The sequence below is a fragment of the Macaca thibetana genome, chromosome 1 (assembly GCF_024542745.1).
Source record: "Macaca thibetana thibetana isolate TM-01 chromosome 1, ASM2454274v1, whole genome shotgun sequence".
Taxonomy (NCBI): Eukaryota; Metazoa; Chordata; class Mammalia; order Primates; family Cercopithecidae; genus Macaca; species Macaca thibetana.
Genome location: NC_065578.1, coordinates 86057433 through 86079467, shown reverse-complemented (window position 1 = coordinate 86079467; position 22035 = coordinate 86057433). Strand labels below are relative to the sequence as shown.

Below are 22035 nucleotides of genomic sequence, written 5' to 3'. Positions count from 1 at the left end.
AGACCTGATGATGAACAACAAATTTAAAACACCAGTAGATCACCAAACATGGTTTAGGTGATAACATTTTCCCTGAGAATTTGCTGACCAAATTTTACTAAAAATAATTTCTGTATGATGTATGTTTCCGCTGTACGATTTTTTAAAATTATACTGGATACTATTAGTGTTTGGAAAGGTGACTCATTTATACTTGAGTGTATGATAATTGATTTTTCATTGGAATATCTAAATAATACAGTGCCCAGCTTTTATCATACTATAGCCATGCTTCCTTATTTTAAAATCCCTTCATTTTATTTAAGGACAAACCTTCAATAGACGTATAAAATACAGTTACTCCTCAGATATGAATTCTCTTCAGCAGTAAAAATGTTTGCTTTTATTCACCTAACAGCATTTTCTTCATATTGCTACATAGCATTCGTAATTATTATGCTAATGGTTATATTCACAAGGTTTGAAAAACTTCTTTTAATATAAACAAAAGTAGCACTTTAGGAGGATAAAAACCAAGTTTAATTACAGTTTTTAAAATATCTTAAAAGCTTTTTTCTGTTGGTACTGTGGAATTGCTTTAATACTAACATTTTGATTTTAAATAAAATAGAGAGTTTCCAAAAGGAGAATCAATAGCTACAAGCAGTACCTCATAAGGAAAGGAAAAAAAAAAAAAGTACTGTAACATTTGTCTTTCTTCAGTCAATGTTTATATGGTTTACCTTTTCAGATTAATGTGGTTAATCTGTTGAGCAAAAAGCGTACTGTTTTACCATTTTGCAATTTTTGTCCTATTAATATAATATAGTATAAGGCAGTGTTCCTCATCCCTGCCTGCCCATTACAATCATTAAAGTACTATTAGTAGTAAATAAAAATACTGATGCATGGATCTCGCCCCCAGATATCCTAATTTAGTTTATCTAGGGTAGGTTTTAGGGATGAGTAATTTTCAAAATATTTCCAGGTGATTCTATTGTACTATCAGGGTTGAGAACTCTCCTCTAAGGTAGTTTGAATTTGAAAGCTTGAGAAAATTTGGAGTGGCCGTTTTCATTACAGGCGAACGATGAATGATATCCCTGAATAGTCCCTGAACTGAAAATTCTATTAAGTAGACATGAAAATGGCTTCACGTACACAACTTGAACTTAACCAATACTGTGGAAGTATTAAGGTTATAATAACAGATGTTATGTATTGAGCATCTAAAAAATCCAGGCTTTTCGCTTTTTTTGGTGACTTCTTGTAGCAACTCTGGAAGGAAGTAAATAACCCTTTTGTTCAAACAGTAAACTGAAGCTCAATGGATGACTTACCCAAAGGTGGGGCATACTGCTTGTAAGTGGCAGAGCCAGAACTGGACCACATACATGTTTGATTTCACAACTTGAACTCTTTTCACTATACCATGCTGTGTGAAAATTTGATACTTAGTTTGACTCAACCTAAATAATTAGTTTATCAAGGTTTTCTTAAGGTCATGTTTCTTTAGAGCTGTGGTTATTGTTACCAACAAAAATACTTGAAGTGCTTCGTACTGGAAAGTGGTAGAGTATTTCTAACTTGGACAGGTTTATAAATTTGTAGTGGTGGTGGTAGTGGTAGTGGTATGATGATGGCACAAGAGTTAACAAATACTGCCCTTTTTTAAGAAATTCAGAAAATTTATGTAATTCACAAGTGTCACTTTTGTTCAGTGTTATAAACGAACTTATTTTGGACTCTAGCTATCTGGTGAGAAACAGCATAGACCAACTTTCTGAACATTTTTGTAGCAACTAGTTGGACCTTAATTATAACAAAGATAGCTACAGAAATAGTGTGGCCTTTTTCTACATGTGAAACCTCACTTTAAGCCCTTACTAATCTCAGTACAGGTTGAGTAGCTCTTATCTGGAATTCTTGGGACTAGAAGTGTTTTGGATTTCAGATTTTTTTCAGATTTGGGATGTTCAACATGTAGTACCTGTAATACTTAAAATATTTAAACTGGGAAAACATCGACTAACCACAGAGCTGGAATTTTTCCGAAGACTAATGAATAAAAATCACCTTTTTAAATGGGAAATTAGCATATTTTAAAATCCTGTTGCAACTAAGGCACATTAGTGATAGAGTTGAGGTAGTTAGATATTTCTGCTTCCCCCACCCAGAGAACCATATCAGAAGTTTAGGAAAATCTGGCAGTCATAAGTTACATGGAAATAGAGACTCCAAAGGGAAAAGATGCAGTTTGTGTATCGTTCCCATATTTTCCTAATGATTTCTTATATTTCCCTAGTCCTAATACAATAATGGCCTAGAGTTAGATTGTCTATACAAGTAAGACTCTAATTCATATTTTTAAAAAGGCCTACCAACTTGCTGTTAGAAGTTATATGACTTGCTTCTTTTGATTTTTCTCTTGTAATGGTATTTTTCCCTAAATGTTTGAAGATTAAAATTTTTTTATGCTAGTCACTTTAAAAAGTAAAAATACTGAGGTTGGAACTTGGTTAAATCAAGGAATTAACTTTATTTGTCTTTTTTGCATGCACTAGAGAATTTCTACGATTTATAAGTAGCATGTATTTCATTGTGTGTGAATTTGTATGTAGTGCCAAATATACTTAGGATTATACAGCATTTTAAGTTTACTACAATCTGTAGTTAAATTATTTATTCACCATGCAAAACAAATATTTTCCTATGAACACCACAGATCATATATATGTGTATGTGCAATGTATATATGTATATATATGTGTATATATATGTGTGTGTGTATATGCCAGCTAACAACACAGATTAATGCTTTTAGAATTTGACTTTTAATAATGTTCTGCAACTTTGAGTTCCATCCATTTTCTTTTTTTACCCTGGAATGGAACTGCTCTACAAACTTTGTCAAAGGAACTTGAAATATTTTTGAAGTTTTGTCATGAAAAAAAAGACATTTAATTTTGTTAAATGAATAGTTCTCTCCCTTTAGCACACCTGTGTTGAGAAGCTTTGTGTCTGGTTCTGGGGGAAATTAAGACATTTCCTGTCTACTGTCAAGTTATAGGCTATTTGATGCACATTATGGTGAGAACAAAATTCTATGAAAGTTTATTAGGAAAATCACTACCTGACACTAGGAAATCAACAAAAGTTTTTTTGAAAAAGGTCACATCTGAGCTGCCTGCTCATTAAAGGGTATGTTTCTAATATTTTTGGTTAATCAGTTCATATTTTGTGGTGCATAGACAAGCTTCCCATGAGTGGGTTATGGATGTGCTAAGATAGATACTGAGTCCTTGAGCCCTTGAGACAACCAAGTGGGGCCTGGGGTAAGCAGGGCTCCCAGGCTAGTCTTGCGCAGTTAAAAGCTGCTTCATCCTTTTACTCCAGTGCTCCGTACAATCACTATCATTTCCCACATGTATCATGTATAAAGAAGCAGTGGTGTAGAGAAATACTATTAGATAAGGTAGTAGAATCTCCACCAAGAATTTCTAAAGGATTATAAGCAAAAGATAACTCTAATAACCAAATCTAAATATGGCCTTATATACTTTTAATTATAGTAAAATGTACATAAAATTCACTGTTTTAACCATTTTTAAGTGTACAGTGCTATGGTATTAAGTACATTCACATTGTTGTACATCCGTGTTATCCATCTTTCCCCGGAGTCTTCCCAAACTGAAATTTTATACCCATGAAACAATAGCTCCCTATTCCTTGCCCCCACTGACAACTACCATTCTACTTTCTGTATCTGAATTTTTGACTACTGTAGTTACCTCATTTAAACATTTGTCCTTTTGTGACTGCCTTATTTCACTTAGCAAGATGTCATTAATGTTGTAATAAGATTCGTTTATGTTGTAATATGTGTCCGAATTTTTTTTTTTTTTTTTTTTTTGAGAGAAGTCTCGCTCTTGTCCCCCAGGTTTGAGTGCAATGGCTTTATCTCAGCTCTCTGCAACCTCCGCTTCCTGGGTTCAAACGATTCTCCTGCCTCTGCCTCCCAAGTAGCTGGGTTTAAGGCACCTGCCACCACACCTGGCTAATTTTTGTATTTTTTAGTAGAGACAGGGTTTCACCATGTTGGCCAGGCTGGTCTCAAACTCCTGACCTCAGATGATCCGCCCACCTCGGCCTCCCAAATTGCTGGGATTACAGGCGTGAGCCACTGTACCCAGTCAGAATTTCCTTCCTTTTAAAAGCTGAATAATGCTTTGTTGTATGTATGTACCATGTTTTGTTTTTCCATTCACCTGTTAATGAACACATGAGTGGGAAAACACCTTTTGGCTATTGTGAATAATGTTGCTATGAACATGGGTATATAAATACCTGTTTGATGCCTTGCTTTCACTTCTTTTGAGTATATACCCAGAAGTAGAATCGCAGATCATATGGCAATTCCATTTTTAATTTTTTGAAAAACTGCAATTCCATTTTCTATAGCCACTGGACCACTTCTCATTCCCAATAGCAGTGTACAAGGGTTCCAATTTCTCCACATCCTCATCTCTTTTTTTTTTTTTTTAATAATAGCTATCTCAGTGGTGTGAAGTGGGATTTCATTGTGGTTTTGATATGCATTTCCCTAATCTCTAGTAATGTTGACTATCGCTTCATTAGCTTATTGGTAATATGGCCTTATATTTTTCAATATATTTTTTTTCTGGAGTTCTAACCAAGATTAGCCAAATCTTTTTCAAAAGAAACTTATTGCATAGAATTAAGGTTTTTTTTGTTTTTTTTTTTTTTAGACAGAGTCTTGCTCTGTTGCCAGGCTGGAGTGCAGTGGCGTGATCTTGGCTCACTGCAACCTCCGCCTCCTGGGTTCAAGCGATTCTTCTGCCGCAGCCCCATGAGTAGCTGGGACTACAGGCACCTGCCACCACACCCAGCTAATTTTTGTATTTTTAGTAGAAACAGGGTTTCACCCTGTTGGCCAGGATGTTCTCAATCTCTTGACCTCGTGATCCACCCGCCTCAGCCTCCCTAAGAGCTGCGATTACAGGCATGAGCCACCGTGCCCAGCCAAATTAACCTATTCTTAAAGTTTTATTGCTGCAGTGAACCTTAGAGATCATCAGAATTCTTAATCTGAAATCCACCATTGGTTTCAGAGTCCATGAACAGCCTGCATTAAAGCAAAATTCTGTCAGCTTCTCAGAAGGGTCAGTGACTCCCCAAAAACATAAGAATTGATCTAGCCCAAAGTCATCAAACTGTTAAGAATCATTATCTTTTTAGGTCACATTAAGGTGGTGTTTAAATCACTACTTTGTGCCTTTCTGTATTTTCCAAACTATTTTAAATAAACATGCATAGGGCATTTTTTTTTTATTAAATAAATTCAGTTAAAAAATTAAATTTAATTAAATTTTAGAACCTGAAAAAGTAAAGTCCATCTTTCTTGAACCTCCATAAAAAACAAATCTAAAAGCCAAGAAGAAATGAAATGGATATGATTGTTCTTAAAATTGCCAGCCTTCTCTTATGGTCACAACATTTCCAAGTATATTCCTGCCCTATAAAAAGAATAGTCAGGCTCTGCAACTACAAAAAAATGTGATGTTTACCATTGAATCCATTTCAGCTGAATTCATTGCAATAAAATATTTGCATTTGAGTTTTTTATAATGAGCTTTTACTATAAAGTGAATGTGCAGGTTCTGTAGGAAAGAGATACTTACCATTGAATCCATTTCAGCTAAATTTCATTAAAGGAAAATATTTGCATTTGAGTTCTTTATAATGAGATTTTACTGCTTTTCTTATAATATCTCTACATAGTACTTTCTGTAGCAGTTGTTTTAATTTTAAAACTTTGATCACTTAAAAGCAACCAGAAAGAATTTTTATTAAGTAACTATCTTGGATGATATAGACCTATATTCAGTTTATCACCCTAAAAAAAAAAGTAGGAAATATTTAATATTTTGTAGAGCTTCCTAGGATATCTTACCTATTTAAAATTTGTTGTTAAATTTCCGTATCTACTTCAGTCTTTTTGACTAGGTTTAAGAGTAATTGAATTAGGTTGGAAGTTCCTCTATCATTTATTATACTTGGGCCTCCATCTTCTCTTCTGTTAGACCGGAACTGCATGGTCCTGTCTAGCTAACCAGCTTTGACATTTCTTTGATCTATATATCTGCTAACTGTAGTGTTTATACTGTGAAAATTTATATTTATTTTATAAGTACATTTTTAATTTATACAAATTTTTTAAATTCCTGTTTTTCCTTTTGTAGCTGTATGCAGGAGCTATTCTTGAAGTTTGTGGATGAAAATTGGGAAGGTTCCCTCAAGTCCAAGGTATATAAAATTTACTCCAGTAAGCTGTTCAGTCATTTAAAATCAACATTTTATGTGAATCGTTTTCATTATATATTCCCAGGAATAAGAATTTTTAGGATTATACTTTCTCAACAATAATATGTATTTTTTTCACATTTGTTTTCATGGAGGTGGTTTGTTAAAGTAATTGGTGAATGCTATGTTTATTTTAAGCGAAAACAATATATGAAATTTAGAGGCCGGGCATGGTGGCTCACGCCTGTAATCCTAGCACTCTGGGAGGCCAAGGCAGGTGGATCACAAGGTCAGGAGTTCGAGACCAGCCTGGCCAAGATGATGAAACCCTATCTCTACTACAAATACAAAAAGTAGCTGGGTGCAGTGGCGGATGCCTACAATCCTAGCTATTCGGGAGGCAGAGGCAGGTGAATCACTTGAACCCGGGAGGTGGAGGTTGCAGTGAGCCAAGATCACGCCACTGCACTCCAGCCTGGGCGACAGAGCAAGACTTTGTCTCTAAAAATAAGAAGAGAAAAATTTAGATTTAAAATACAACACATGAAGGAGTTATTTTCTTAAAAGAAGAGCCTTTCCTTTGCCAGGTGTGAATTTTGCACGAGCCTTTCCTTTACCAGATGTAAGTGTAATTTCTTTAAGTAGCACACCATTGTAGTGTATTTTAAATGTGAATTGATTTATGTGGAACAATTGCATTAAGAGTAGACCTGTACAAAATAACAAATCACCAAAGAAAGAAGTAATTGCCAAAGAATTTGAAATACAAAAGAGAGAAAGCCATATGTATATATCTTTACAGGGAATTTTAAGGATAAACATGTTAAAGGATAATTGTGAAGGTATATTCTTTGGGTTGACATCAGACAATAATGAGGAGCTTTGCATTACCAAGAAAGGCTTGAACTAAGGCTTTTGTCTTCTGTCCTTGCATGTCACTTTGAAAATCAGTTTTATGAAACTGAACTTGTCTGAAGGTAATAATGCTTTCTCTTTTTTTTTTTAAATACATAGATAAGTATTTAATTTACATACCTCATTCTACCTCGATTTTTGCTGACATTCCCCTGATTTCTTGCCTTATTTAGTTAATGGCAAGAGAATTTTTTGGATTTAATATTTTATAAAATTGCCTGTATTAGCACATGCTTTTTATTGCTGACCTAGAATTGTTTATAATAAAATATTGATCATTTGGCACAGATACGTAATATAGAAGTTTGACTTGGGACACTTAATGAGGCCCAAAGCAGATATATATCTAATCAAAAACAGTCTTTGTTAGAGTAACACATTCTAATATAGCAAAGAAGATACTACTTTTGCTTGAGGAAAAAATTTCTTACTGTTTTTTTCTTTGTTTTTTTTTTTGTTTTTGCCTCAAACACTTAAACTCAGAATTGTACCACCATTGTTTTGGCTTTTTTGTATCCATTCTCTGAATGATAGTGTGAGCATTCTTATTTCTAGAAAGGTTTAGCAATTGATTTTTAGCTGCATTGATTATACTTACTTGTTTTATTAAAAACAACATTTTATAACTTAGATTTTCGTGAGAATCAAGAGTAGCTTCGATACTATGATTAGCCTTCCTAGTTATGATACCAGATTTTATTTTCTACGGTAATACATATTATGTAAATTATCAAACCTTAGGGTACACATATCATACTGTCTTTTCCTTTTGAAAACAATTGAATTTTAATGCTATGTATAAATATTTAATTATCTACTTGCTTAAAATAAAAATTATTAATTCCATAATGTGTAACTGTATTTAATATTATTATATATAATATCAGTATTTTCTGAGCCCATGAAAAGTTGTTATAATTGTGATAAAACCATTAAATTCCCACTCTCAGAATTTCCATCTTAAAGATATTCTGAAATACAGCATGGAGAATTGTTGCTATAAAGCAGTAATTACAAATACCAAACTAACTTTCATGTCATCACTGCCTCATATTCTTTTCTCTCTCTCTCTCTCTCTCTTTTTTTTTTTTTTTTGAGACAGAGTTGCCCACGCTGGAGTGTAGTGGTGCAATTTCAGCTCACTGCAACCTCCACCTCCTGGGTTCAAGTGATTCTCCTGCCTCAGCCTCCTGAGTAGCTGGGACTACAGGTGCATGCCACCACACATGGCTAATTTTTTTTATATTTAGTAGAGACGGGGTTTTGCCACATTGGCCAGGCTGGTCTCAAATTCCTGACCTCAGGTGATCTGCCTGCCTTGGCCTCCCAATGCTGGGATTACAGGCATGAGCGACTGCACCCGGCCACTGCTTCATATTTTTTATCTTCAACATCAAGTAGCTTCTGGGATTATCATGATAATCTTCATTATACTCTAGCTTATAATACATTGTCAATTTTTAAGATCACTTAATTTAGCCATTTCATGAAACAAGAGTAAATTAATGTTAAATTATTTCAGAAAAAGGAAGAATTTAAATTTTGGTATGTTTTACCCACATTAAACCACTCAGAGTTGTGTAAAAAAATTCCCAGATCATATTTCTTAGTCAATTCCAAATATGCCTTCTAAAATACCTTTTTTTCCTTATTCTAGTTGCTTAAGTATAGAAGCCTGTCTATAATAATTTCTCATAGTTGATTCTAGTATTCTGTCACTTCACGTGTGGTGACATCCTAAGTAATCATGTTTTTTTTTCTCTCGCTTGAGTCTTCTGTGTAAAGAATGTAGCTGTCTCTCAGAAAGTAATGTGATTTATCCCTAATTTTGTAGGGCTTGGCAAACTTTCTGTAAAGAACTAGATAGTAAAAATTTTCAGCTTTATAGGCAACATGAGCTCTGTTGTAACTATCGAACTCTGCTGTTAGAGCACGGAAGCAGCCATAGACAGTACTTAAACGAATGCACTGTGTTCTGGTAAAACTTTATTAACAAAAGCAAGCAGGACAGATTTGGCCCATGGGCCTCAGTTTGGCAACCTCTGTATTAGAATCATAAACCTTCAGACACAAAAAGGAGTTTTGAAGTAATGTAGTACAAGTTGAACATCCTCATAATTAAAAATCTGAAATCTAGAATGCTCCAAAATATGAAACTTTAAAAATGCTGCAAAAAATTACCTTCAGGCTGTATGTATAAGGTATATATGAAACATAAATGAATTTCAGGTTTATATTTGGGTCCCATCCCCAAGATATGTCATTCTATATATGCAAGTATTTCCACATCCAAAAAAATGAAACACAGTCCCGTGCATTTCAGTTAAGGATACTCAACCTGCTTCTCATGCCAGCTACGATTGATTGGTAGCCATGCTTAAGGTTGCATTGCTACATTGGAGTTTTGCTGGAAAGAATACTGATCCATTAGCATTATCTTCATTGATTTTCTTGTTTATAAAATGGGTTACACTTGAGGTATAATAGGTTAATATCTACCTTATAGGGCTGTTCTGAGGATTAATGAGATAACATGTAAATCAGTTAGTATGTGTCTGGCACCAGCAAATACAGAGTAAATCATTCCATAATTCTATAAATGTGTATTGATGCTTACTGTATGTCAATCACTATTCCAGTAATGAAGATGTTAAGTGGTAAGTATTGTTATTGTATCTTATATTTGCTGCTTGGTTAATAATAAGTTTCAATTATGAACCATCAAACATTCATATACTCATACATTGGTCATCTTTAAAAAAACATTCAAGTCAATATATATTATAACTGCAACCTTTCTCGTATGCAAAATTCTGTATATTGACCTCTAGCCATTTTTCAAAGTACCATAATGGTGCTTCTCTTTCTACCATTTTACCTCCTGACTACTAAATCTTACTTGGCCCTAGCATTTGAAACTCTCTTCACTTGTGTGACTTCATGATCTCCTAGCTTTCTCCTACTTCCAACATATCTTTTTCTTCTGTTCTAGCATCTCTTTTACTGCCTGCACTTCAAACGTTATTGTTAGTGAGGGTCTATTATCTTCAAATTTTCTTCTCTTCTGACTTTACCGAATGGTGTCCCACTCGCTCAGTTTCAATTACAGTACTTATCTGATGACTCCCAATCTATATCTTTACATAAAGTTTTATTTTGTTAGAAGTTGTATTTCTTATATTTTTTACTTCCATGGGACATTTCCATTTAGATTATTTCATAGGCACCTTAAACCAATATACATATATGAATCACCTGGGGATCTTCTTAAACTACAGAGTATAATTCTATAAATCTGGGATGGGTCCTGAGATTCTGTATTTCTTACAGTCCTACAGACTGTGGTCCACATTTTTAATAGAAAGGCTTTAAACCCAGCATGTCCAAAAACTGTATTAATCCTCTTCTCTATTAAAAGTATACCATCTTCCCTATTTCTATAAATGGCAATATGATCAGGCAAAAGCATAAGCATGAAACACAGGAATCATGATTGATCTTTTACACTTTATATCCAGTTAGTCACCATGTTGTGTCTCTTCTCCCTCAGTAATAACCTTCATAGTCCCTTTCTCTTTTCTATATTTTCAATCAGGGCCATAACATCTTTATCCAAAAGGATTAGTTACTTATTATCTAGTCTGCCTCTTTTCCCTTTTCTTACTTCGTTACCTCTTTAACACAACAGCCAGTAGAGACCCTTTTCATAAGACAAATCTGATTGTATCTCTCTCTTGCTTAAAATCCTTTATAGTTCTCTGTCACATACAAAATGACATACAAGACTCGCCATGACATAGTTTCTCATTTCTAGATTCACATCTCTAGTTTATGCAAAACTATTTGCAATTCTCTGAGCTCTGACTTCTGTGTGTTTGTACACACTGAAAATTCTTGCTAACTTGTGCTCCTTCCCAATTCTTGTGGCAAATTCCAGTTCATTCAAAATTTGGCTCCAGCATTGTTTTTGGGTGGTTTAAACAGTGTTTTACTTTTCTTTTTATGTTCCAGAACACCTCCCACATAAGATTATATTTGGCATACTGGTCTTTTGCCTCTCTCAAGCTAGAGCTCAAAGTTTGTGTTCTGTTTTTGTTTTGTTTTGTTTTTTGTTTTTTAATCATTGATATACCCAAAATCTATGTAACATTGCACCTAGTATTAAGAGGAATTCAAGTATTTATGGAATGAATGCACTGATTTATTAAAGTTTTCTAATTCAAGGGATGCCCCCACCTTTAACAGTTGAGAATCTGGAGAAAAGCCTGTGTTTCCATTTGTTATATGCCCTTGATGAATTTACAGGATTCAAACATTCATAAAAAGCTCTCATCTTTTTGTAAAAATCATAATTTTTTTAGTTTGTCTTGTCTTCATTTTGTACCTCCAGTCTCCCTAAATTCTCTTAAGTTGTCCTTTTCTGTTTTCAAGTGCTTCTAAATTGTCCTAATGGATGACACAATTTTGTACTCCAAATGTATATAATAGTATATTTTCTTTTTTTTTTTTTTTTTTTTTTTTTTTTCTTTTTTTTGAGACAGTCTCGCTTTGTCTCCCAGGCTAGAGTGCAGTGGCATGATCTCGACTCACTTCAACCTCAACCTCCCAGGTTCCAGCGATTCTCTTGCCTCAGCCTCCCAAGTAGCTGGGATTACAGGCATGTGCCACCACGCCCAGCTAACTTTTGTGGTTTTTTTTGGTATTTTAATAGAGATGGAGTTTCATCATGTTGGCCACGCTGGTCTGGAACTCCTAACCTCAGGTGATTTGCCAGCCTTGGCCTCCCAGAGTGCTGGGATTACAGGCGTGAGCCAGCACACCCAGCCAGTTTTCTTGTTTTAGAAATACTTTTTTGATTACTCAATAGCTTTTGTTGAACGCAGTTGAGAATTAGGTTGTCTGTTGTTGCCATTCTCTTTATATTGACATTTCTGGATATGGTATGACATTGTTATTTAGAGTATGTTCTGATTCGAATGTACTTACTCTAATCAACAGGATATTTCATCTCAAAATATAATCCTGTTTCAACATGACTATATTTCTGTCTAATCAACAGGATTATATTTTGTCCGAGTATATTTTGTCTCTTTTTTCATTTATATTTTCACGTGTTTGTGATTTTGAAAATAACATAATTCAAACATTTTTCTTTAACCTCAGAACATATACTTCCTTATTATCTCCCCATTTCCACATATACCCTCTTTATAGAACAAGGAGGAGGACAGATGTGGGTTTGGGTTTTGGGGTTGTTTTTTTTTTAATACTCCTTAATACTTTTTTTAAAAAATAATCCCTTTTAATACTCCTTAAAGTTAGCTCTAAAGAGCCTCTGAATTATGAGAGTCCCTTGACATTCTGAGCAGTGTATATAGCAAAACTTAGCTCTTCTAGGGGGCAGCATGAATGGGTTGCTAACAATCCTAAGGGAAAAGCTGAAACATTTAATCTGTTTTTAAATTACTTCTGTTTATTTGATCACTTTGAGTGTTATTTACAAAATTGCCTTTATTAGTGACAAATAATTAAATTGACATAGGAACATTTTCTGGAAATTAGAGTGATTGGATTTTCTTTAGAAGTCTCCAAATTGGTGGCTGGGCGAGGTGACTCAACGCCTGTAATCCCACCACTTTGGGAGGCCAAGGCAGGCGGATCACGAGGTCAGGCATTCGAGACCAGCCTGACCAGCATGGTGAAGCCCCATCTCTACTAAACAACAACAGCAAAAAAAAAAACATTAGCAGGGAATCATTCTTTGATTTTATTGTGTGACCCACATAGTATGACACCATTTCTGTAGTCTTTTTTTTTTTTTAAGCTTTCATTGAACACATTTGAGAATTTGAAATTTTTTTGCTTTCTGCCCATAATGGCAGAGAAGAAAATTGACAGAAACGCCTCTAATGATTAAATGAATCAGAAAATGAATGCAAAGAGATAAAATAACACTTTAGACCTGGAGTGACCAAGTAGCCAAACATGGCTGTTTTAAATATTTTCTTTTTTTTTTTTTTTTTTTTTTTTTTGAGACGGAGTTTCACTCCTGTTGTTCAGGCTGGAGTGCAATGGTGTGGGTGTGATCTTGACTCACCACAACCTCCACCTCCCAGGTTCAAGCAATTTTCCTACCTCAGCCTTCCGAGTAGCTGGGATTACAGGCATGCACCACCACACCCAGCTAATTTTTTGTAGTTTTAGTAGAGACGGGGTTTCTCCATGGGGTCAGGCTGGTCTCGAACTCCCGACCTCAGGTTATCTGCCCACCTCGGCCTCCCAAAGTGCTGGGATTATAGACATGAGCCACTGTCCGGGCCCAATTTTTTTAAATTATATAAAATTAAACATCCAGTTCCGTAGATGCACTAGCTACATTTCAGATGCTCAGTAACCACCATGCCAAAAAGAACAGATGAAGAATATTTCCATTATCTCAGAAAGTTCTATTAGAAAGTCCTATTCTAGACTCTAATGATAATAAAATTGTTCCGTATGAGCAGAAGCTCAGATTCTGAAACCTCATTTGACAATATCCTGAATGAATTTTCTCAAAAATCAAGAGTGAGTGAATAAACAATATATTACCAAGGTCAGAAAGGAAATAATAGTTTTGTTTTGTTTTGTTTCTTTGAGACGGAGTCTCGCTCTGTTGTCCAGGTTAGAGTGCGGTGACGGGATCTCGGCTCACTGCAACCTCTGCCTCCCAGGCTCAAACAGTCCTCCTACCTCAGGCTCCCAAGTAGCTGGAACTACAGGCATGCACCACCATGCCTGGCTAATTTTTATTTATTTTTATTTTTGTATTTTATTTATTTATTTTTTTTAGACGGAGTCACACTGTAGCCCAGGCTGGAGCGGAGTGGCGCGACTTTGGCTCACACTGCAAGCTCCGCCTGCCAGGTTCACGCCATTCTTCTGCCTCAGCCTCCGGAGTAGCCGGGACTACGGGCGCCTGCCTCCAGGCCAGCTATTTTTTTGTATTTTTAGTAGATACAGGGTTTCACCGTGTTAGCCAAGATGGTCTGGATCTCCTGACCTGGTGATCCGCCTACCTCGGCCTCTCACAGTGCTGGGATTACAGGCGTGAGCCACCGCGCCCAGCCCATGCCTGGCTAATTTTTGTATTGAGACGGGGTTTCACCATGTTGACCAGGCTGGTCTCTAACTCTTGACCTTGGGTGATCTGCCCGCCTCGGTGGCTTACGGCTGTAATCCCAGCACTTTGGAAGGCCGAGGCGGGTGGATCACCTGAGGTTGGGAATTCGAGACCAGCCTCACCAACATGGAGAATCCTCGTCTTTTCTAAAAATACAAAAAAAAATTAGCTGGGCGTTGTGGTGCATGCCTGTAATCCCAACTACTCGGGAGGCTGAGGCCGGAGAATTGCCTGAACGCGGAGGCGGAGGTTGCGGTGAGCCAAGATCGTCCAGTTGCATTCCAGCCTGGGCAATAAGAGCAAAACTATACCTCAAAAAAACAAACAAACAAACAAAAAGAGCCAGAGTAAAAATAAGTTAGAGCCTATTAGAAATGTATTTGGAATCTGAAATCAATATTTACAGCGTGGCTGTGCTCTAATTTCATGCATGATAGTCAATGAGCAGTTAGTTGCCTTGAAAGCACATTGCTCATTTTGGTTATATTTACCTTCAAAATCAGGAAAATACGGAATAAATATTTGAATTTATGTGCTTAATTCTTATTAAAATTTCGAATAGATTTGTTTTTCACTATCCCTTTATTCTTCTGTAAAATTATTCATAAAATCATTTAAAAATACAAAAATAAACAGAGTTCACTGAACCCAGATGGTAAATGGTGGTGGTATTTTTTCTTGTATACTGAAAGTTATTAGTAAAATATTCCAGCTGCCCTCCTCCAGAATCTTTTAAAGGAAAAAAAAAGTCTCTTTAAGGTTGCCTTAAGCTCCATTATTTCTTTTCTGGACTTTATTTGCTATTTGCATATTTAATGACTCATGCAGCTATAGAGCACATGACATGTGATTACAATATGATCAAGTCAAGAATACAACAAATAATATTATGTATTCAAATACCAATCTTTTTATACAATTTTAAAATTCACCATCCTTATTTTGCTTATAATTTGTAAAACATCTAGAGGGTTTTTTCTCATTCATAACTGTGCCATGATGTATGTTTACATTGAGAAATTAAATACAGTGGTAGGTTTAGTAATAAAATGGAGGCCAAAATCATTGAACTTGAGGAATTGTAGTTTTTCCTGACTGGCTGAAGATCCACCAGCACAGCTGCCTTTCTTAGCATACATTTTTATCATACTTTTTCAGTTTACTTTCTTCACTAAAACTAGTTTGAAGTTGACTTTGGGGCTATTTTGACTATTAAGAAATATCAAATTTTAGGAGTAATTTGAAGTAGTAAGAGGTAAAATTCTTTTGAATCCTTTAGAATTATGTCAAAAGAAGGACTGTTTTATGTTCAAGTGAACATAAATTCTCAGTTCTTATTTTGTTTCTTGTTTACTTATGACTCTAACATACTAAGATCTCCTTTCTCTGAACTTAGAGTACTTATTGTCAATTGTTAAATTAACGACATTGTTTTTACGATCACCTCTTTTTATTTGTTGCAGATCTGTTTAAGCAGACTGTAGATGTATTGACATTAAAGAACTCAGTTTCCTTATATTCTCCTGTAGCTTATCGAATGCCATGTGTATATAATGAGTACTCAAATATTTGTTAAAAGATTTATTTACTGCCTGTAAAATGTGATTTGCTGCTACAAGGTATTTAACAGATCCTCTCTTTCAAAATTAGGAAGCTATGGATCTGTGTTTAGCAGAGAGAAAAGGAAAGAACTGATGAAAATAGTAATTAGTGACTCATCTTAGTATTCCTTTTAAATTTGTTCACTTATTGCAGTCTGTTAAATCATTTTAATAAGTGAACTATTAAGTATGCTAAGCTCTGTTATGGATCCAAAACAACGTATGTAAGAATAGTCCTTTTACCAGGTTTCTTATGTAGTAGAGAAGGCATGTAGACACAGTTACTGTGTGTTACACAGTATTTTGCACAGACATGCAAATAGCATTTGCCAGAGGAACAGAACAGCATAAAAGGCAATAAAAATCACAAGATCATTTTTGTTTGGGGATTCAGGAGTTTGCGGAATACTGGAAAAATCCTAAAGGATAAAGTTAATAGAAAACGATATTTTAATAAGCCAGAATAGCATAATTGGTTTTATTTTGAAATAAATTTTGTAGGGGAGGATTAGGTGAGATATTTGAGACAAATATGTGAAGACTCTCATAATGAAGCAAACTGATAGCACTATTGCTATCTAATTCTAAAGTAAAAACTCAAAAGCATGTGTGTCACTATAAAATCTAAGATGAGAATTATGCAAATGATCAATAACTGGTATTAAGAATGATCAAGTATCTAAATGAAACAATTGCTTTTATTTTAGAAAAATGTATTACAGGCTGGGCGCAGTGGCTCACGCCTATAATCCCAGCACTTTGGGAGGCCAAGGCAGGCAGATCACAAGGTCAGGAGATCGAGACCATCCTGGCTAACACGGTGAAACCCTGTCTCTACTAAAAATACAAAAAATTAGCCGGGCATGGTGGCCCGCGTCTGTAGTCCTAGCTACTCAGGAGGCTCAGGCAGGAGAATCGCTTGAACCCAGGAAGCAGAGGTTGCAGTGAGCCGAGATCACACCACTGCACTCCAGCCTGGGCAAGACCGAGGCTGACCCCTCGCTCAGCCAAGTGAGACCCCGTCTCAAAAAAAAAAAAGAAACAAAGGAAAATGTATTACACACCTTTTAATTTGAATTAATTAGGCATGATCATTATTGAAAATTGGTAAATTATAGATTGATAGCATCCAAAACGGGAAAACATTCATTTAAAACTTTCCCAAATAAATGCCCCACGTATAGGCCTTTATTAAAATAATAACAGTAAATGTTTTTTGAACCACTGTATATATTTTAAGATTTGTTTAGGGCTTTTTCATTTGCATATGAAAATATTCACCTTTTTGAAACAACAATAGGAAACAAATTGAAGAAAAAGAAACAGGGAAAATCCTTGCTTTTTACACATATAAGTTTTCTTTGTCACTAAATATAGATCATAATTTTTTTAATGATTATGTGGTTCATATTAATTTATTTGACCAATATCATTTTACACATTTAAATTATTTCCAGATTTTCAGACTTGGTTAGCAAGACTTTTTATAAGTTATATCCTCAGAATAAAGAAAGTCCCAGAAGTGTACTTGCAGGTTTACAAACTATGTACATTTTAAGACTCGTGGTTGATTTTGCTGAATATCCTTCAGGAAGGATGTACCCATTTATATTCCTCCCATAGCTCATTCCCAGCAAAATCCCTCTCCCTGTTCCCTCTCTACCCTTTAGTATTCTTTTTAATCTTTGTAATTCTGAATGTGAGTACCTCATTGTTTGGGCATTTCTTCGATTATATGTGAAGTTGAACATTTATTTCAAATGTTTATTGACCATTTGTATATTTGTACATATTGCTATACATAGTGTTTTTTCTTAATTATTTGTAAGAGCCCTTTTATATATTTGAGATAATTTTCTTCAGTTTGTCATTTTTTAATTTGCTTATGGTGGTGTTTTGCTGTCCTGATGTTTCCATTTTTACATAGGCGTATCTATAAAACATTTCCTTTTGGGTCATACTTAGGAGTAGAATTTTATATTCCATATTTTTCTCTGTGCTGTAGGCTTTGGTAGTATTTTTAACCTCTCCTTTTTAGCAGTTATCATGACTGATTATTAGTTCTGCGATTATTTTTTTCTAAACAGTTTGGCAGTTTTCTCAGAAGTATTTATCGAATAACCCATGCACACCACCAGGCAAACATATATCTCTTTTTCCCTCTCCCCTTCCCCCTTCCCTCTCTCTGATTTGATAGCTTTAGCACATTAAAAAATTCTCCCAGACATTTTTATCTCTTTTAATTCCCTATTCTATTATTTTCTCTGTTATGGTATCTGTATCACATAGTGTATTAATAAACAGTGGAACAAATTATCTTTCCATATCTTACTTTTTTAAAAACTGCCCTGACTATTCTTACACATTTACTCTTAAAATTGAGCTATCATTTTTGTCAAGCCTTAAAATCCTGTTGGAATTTGGGATTTCTATTAATTTGAAACAATTAATGTCTTAAAATATTGGAGAATATGGTATGTCTCTCCATTTATCTATAGATGTTTAAATTTTCTTCGTTTTTTTCATATAGGATATAATGCTTGATTTGTTAAGTTTATTTCCACTTTTATATTAATCTTTTTAGCTAGCTTGGATTTGGAAGTGAACTATTGAATCTTTTTCTTTTTTTATAAGCTTTCGTTAGGAGTGATAAACCCAAATTGTTCAGAGGACTACAAATCAAGGTAAGGTGATTGTAATGGAAATCTCTTTTTTCCAGCCTTAATTTCTTTATTTTATAATTAAAGTAGATATTTGAATAAATGATTTTCCCAATAAACATGTACAGATATTATGTATCAATTTAAATTTTTAATTTCACTGAAAAATAATTTTTTTAATAGACTTTATTTTTTAGAGCAGTTTTAGGTTTATGAAAATTTGAACGCAAAGGAAAGAGTATTCCCATACACTCCCTGGCCCCCACCCCCACCCTCAGTTTTCCCGTTATAACATCTTACATTGGTATAGTACATTTGTTACAATTGATGAATCAATATTGATATATTAATTAAGTTTAATAGTTCACATTAGCATTCATTCTTTGCGTTATGTGATTATAGGAGTTTTGCCAAATGCATAATATTACATATCTACCATTACAGTATCATACAGAATAGTTTCACCGCCCTAAGAAATCTCCAATCCTTCACACTTTCAGGTCATTTCTCTCCCTCTTCCCCACCCTCTGGCAACCGCTGATTTTCTTTCTTTCTTTTTTTTTTTTTTTTTTTTTGAGACGGAGTCTCGCTTTGTCGCCCAGGCTGGAGTGCAGTGGCCGGATCTCAGCTCACTGCAAGCTCCGCCTCCCGGGTTTACGCCATTCTCCTGCCTCAGCCTCCCGAGTAGCTGGGACTACAGGCGCCCACCACCTCGCCCGGCTAGTTTTTTGTATTTTTAGTAGAGACGGGGTTTCACCATATTAGCCAGGATGGTCTCGATCTCCTGACCTCGTGATCCGCCCGTCTCGGCCTCCCAAAGTGCTGGGATTACAGGCTTGAGCCACTGCGCCCGGCTTTTTTTTTTTTTTTTTGAGACGTAGTCTTGCTCTGTCGCCCAGGCTGCAGTGCAGTGGCACCATCTTCGTTCACTGCAACCTCCACCTCCTGGGTTCAAGCAATTCTCATGTCTCAGCCTCCTGAGTAGCTTTATTACAGGAGCATGCCTCCATGCCCAGCTAATTTTTTTTGTATTTTTAGGAGAGATAGGGTTTTGCCATGTTGGCCAGGCTGGTCTCAAACTCCTGAGCTCAAGTGAATCACCCGCCTCAGCCTCCCAAAGTGCTGGGTAATATTACAGGTGTGAGCCACTGCGTCTGGCCACCACTGATTTTTTTATTATCTCTATAATTTTGCCTTTTCCAGATTGTTACATATTTGGAACCATACAATATGTAGCCTTTTCAGATTGGCTTCTTATTACTGAATATTACTCTGTTATACCAGTTTTGCCATTCACCTGTGGAATGACATCTTGGTTGTTTCCAATTCTGGGCAATTTTGAGTAAAGCTAATATAAATATTTTTGTGTAATTTCTGTGTACACAGAAGTTTTCAGCTCATTGAGGTAAGTAACTATGAGTGCAATTGCTGGATCATACAGTTAAGATTGTTTAACTTTGTGAGAAACTGCAAAACTGTCTTCCAAAGTGATGACATCATGTTACATTTGCCCTAGCAGTAGTGATTAAGAGGTCCACATCCTCACCAGCTTTAGGTTTTGTCACTGTTTTGGATTTTAGTTGTTCTAATAAGTATGTGGTGGTATTTTATTGTTGTTTTAATTTGCAGTGCCCTAATGATACATGATTTGCATATCTTTTCATGTGTTTATTGCCATCTGTGTGTCTTTGATGAGATGTCTGTTAAGATCTTTTGCTCTCTTTTTTTAAATTGTGGTAAAAAATATTACATGTACAGTCTTAACCATTTTTAAGTATACTACAGTCCAGTATTAAGTATTTTCATATTGTTGTGTAAGAGGTCTCTATAACTTTTTCATCTTGTGAAACTGAAACTGTACACCCATTAAACACTTAATCTTTCTGTGCCCACCAACACCCCCGCCCTCCTGCCAGCCGTTGACAACTACCTGTTCTCTGTTTCTATAGTTTTGACTACTTCAGATACTTACTATGAGTGGAGTATTTGTCCTTTTATGACTGATTTATGTGAATCAAGGTTCATCCATGTTGTACTATGTGACAGGATTTCCTTCCTTTTTAAGAATGTATAGTATTCCACTACACACATGCACACACACACATACATACACAGTTTTTTTTTTTTGGACAAGGTCTTATTCTGTCACCCAGGCTGGAGGACAGTGATGTGATCACAGCTCACTGCACCCTCACCCTCTGAGGCTCGAGCGATCCTACCACCTCAGCCTCCCAAGATGCTGGGACCACAGGTACACACCAACATGACCAGCTAAATTTTTTTTATTTTTTATAGAGATGGGGTCTTGCTATGTTGCCTAAGCTGGTCTTGTATTCCTGGGCTCAGGCGATCCTCCTGCCTCAGCCTCCCAAAGAACAGGGATTTACAGTCGTGAGCCACTATGCCCAGCTCACATTTTCTTTATCCATGCATCCATCAGTGGACATTTGAGTTGCTTCCATCCCTTGGCTATTGTAAATAATGCTTTTATGACATTTGGGTGTGCAGATACCTCTTCAAGGCCATTAGTTCTTTTGAGTCTATATTCCAAGAAGCGGAATTGCAGGATCATATGGTAATTCTGTTTTTAATTTTTTGAGGAACCTCTATACTGTTTTCTATAATGACTTCACCATTTTACAATCCCACCAACAGGGCACAAGTGTTCCAATATCTCTGTGTCCTTGTCAACACTTGTTATTTTCTGCTTTTTGATAGTAGCCATCCTAATAGGTATGACGTACTATCTCATTGTGGCTTTGATTTCCATTTTTCTTAAAATAAATGGTGTTGAACATTTTGTTGACCATTTGTTTATCTTCTTTGGAACATTGTTTATTCAAGTCCTTTGCCCATTTTATAATTGGGTTTTGGTGGTGGTTGTTAAGTTGTGGAGGTTCCATCTATTCTGGATATTAAACCTTTATCAGATATATATGATTTGCAAATATTTTCTCCCCTTCTCTGGGTTGTCTTTTCGTTCTGTTCATTGTTTCATTCAATGCACTGAAGTTTTTAAGTTTGAGTGGTCCTGTTTGTCTGTCTGTGTTTTTTTGCCTACTTTTTACTTGAGGTTTTTTGTTTTTTGTCTTTTGGTAAGCTGAACTTTAGAGTTCTTTGTATATTTTGAATACAAGTTCTTTATCAGATAAGTGTTTTGCAACTGATAGTGGCATATAATTCCTTATACACATTGCTGGATTTGACTGCTAATATTTTGTTGAGGATTTTTAAAACTATATTCTATCTAATTTCTTATTTCCTTTTGGGATTATAGTAAGTTTTTTGTTTGTTTGTTTGTTTTTTGAGACTCGTCTCGCTCTGTCACCCAGGCTGGAATGCAGTGGCATGATCTCCGCTCACTGCAAGCTCCACCTCCTGGGTTCACGCCATTCTC

At 35.5% G+C, this 22035-nt stretch overlaps 2 protein-coding genes across 2 annotated transcripts in view; one reads left to right on the top strand and one right to left on the bottom strand.

Annotated features, from left to right (window-relative positions):
• The window catches only part of LMO4 (LIM domain only 4), a 523833-nt gene that overhangs the window by 463307 nt on the left and 38491 nt on the right, over positions 1–22035 (bottom strand). The gene's annotated exons all lie outside the window — the stretch shown is intronic.
• Positions 1–22035, top strand: part of SELENOF (selenoprotein F) — a 270936-nt gene that overhangs the window by 246425 nt on the left and 2476 nt on the right. The window contains exons 4-5 of the mRNA XM_050775036.1: positions 6243–6306; positions 18613–18662. Of these exons, the coding sequence (XP_050630993.1) occupies positions 6243–6306; positions 18613–18662 (114 nt within the window). The remainder of the gene's footprint in view (positions 1–6242; positions 6307–18612; positions 18663–22035) is intronic.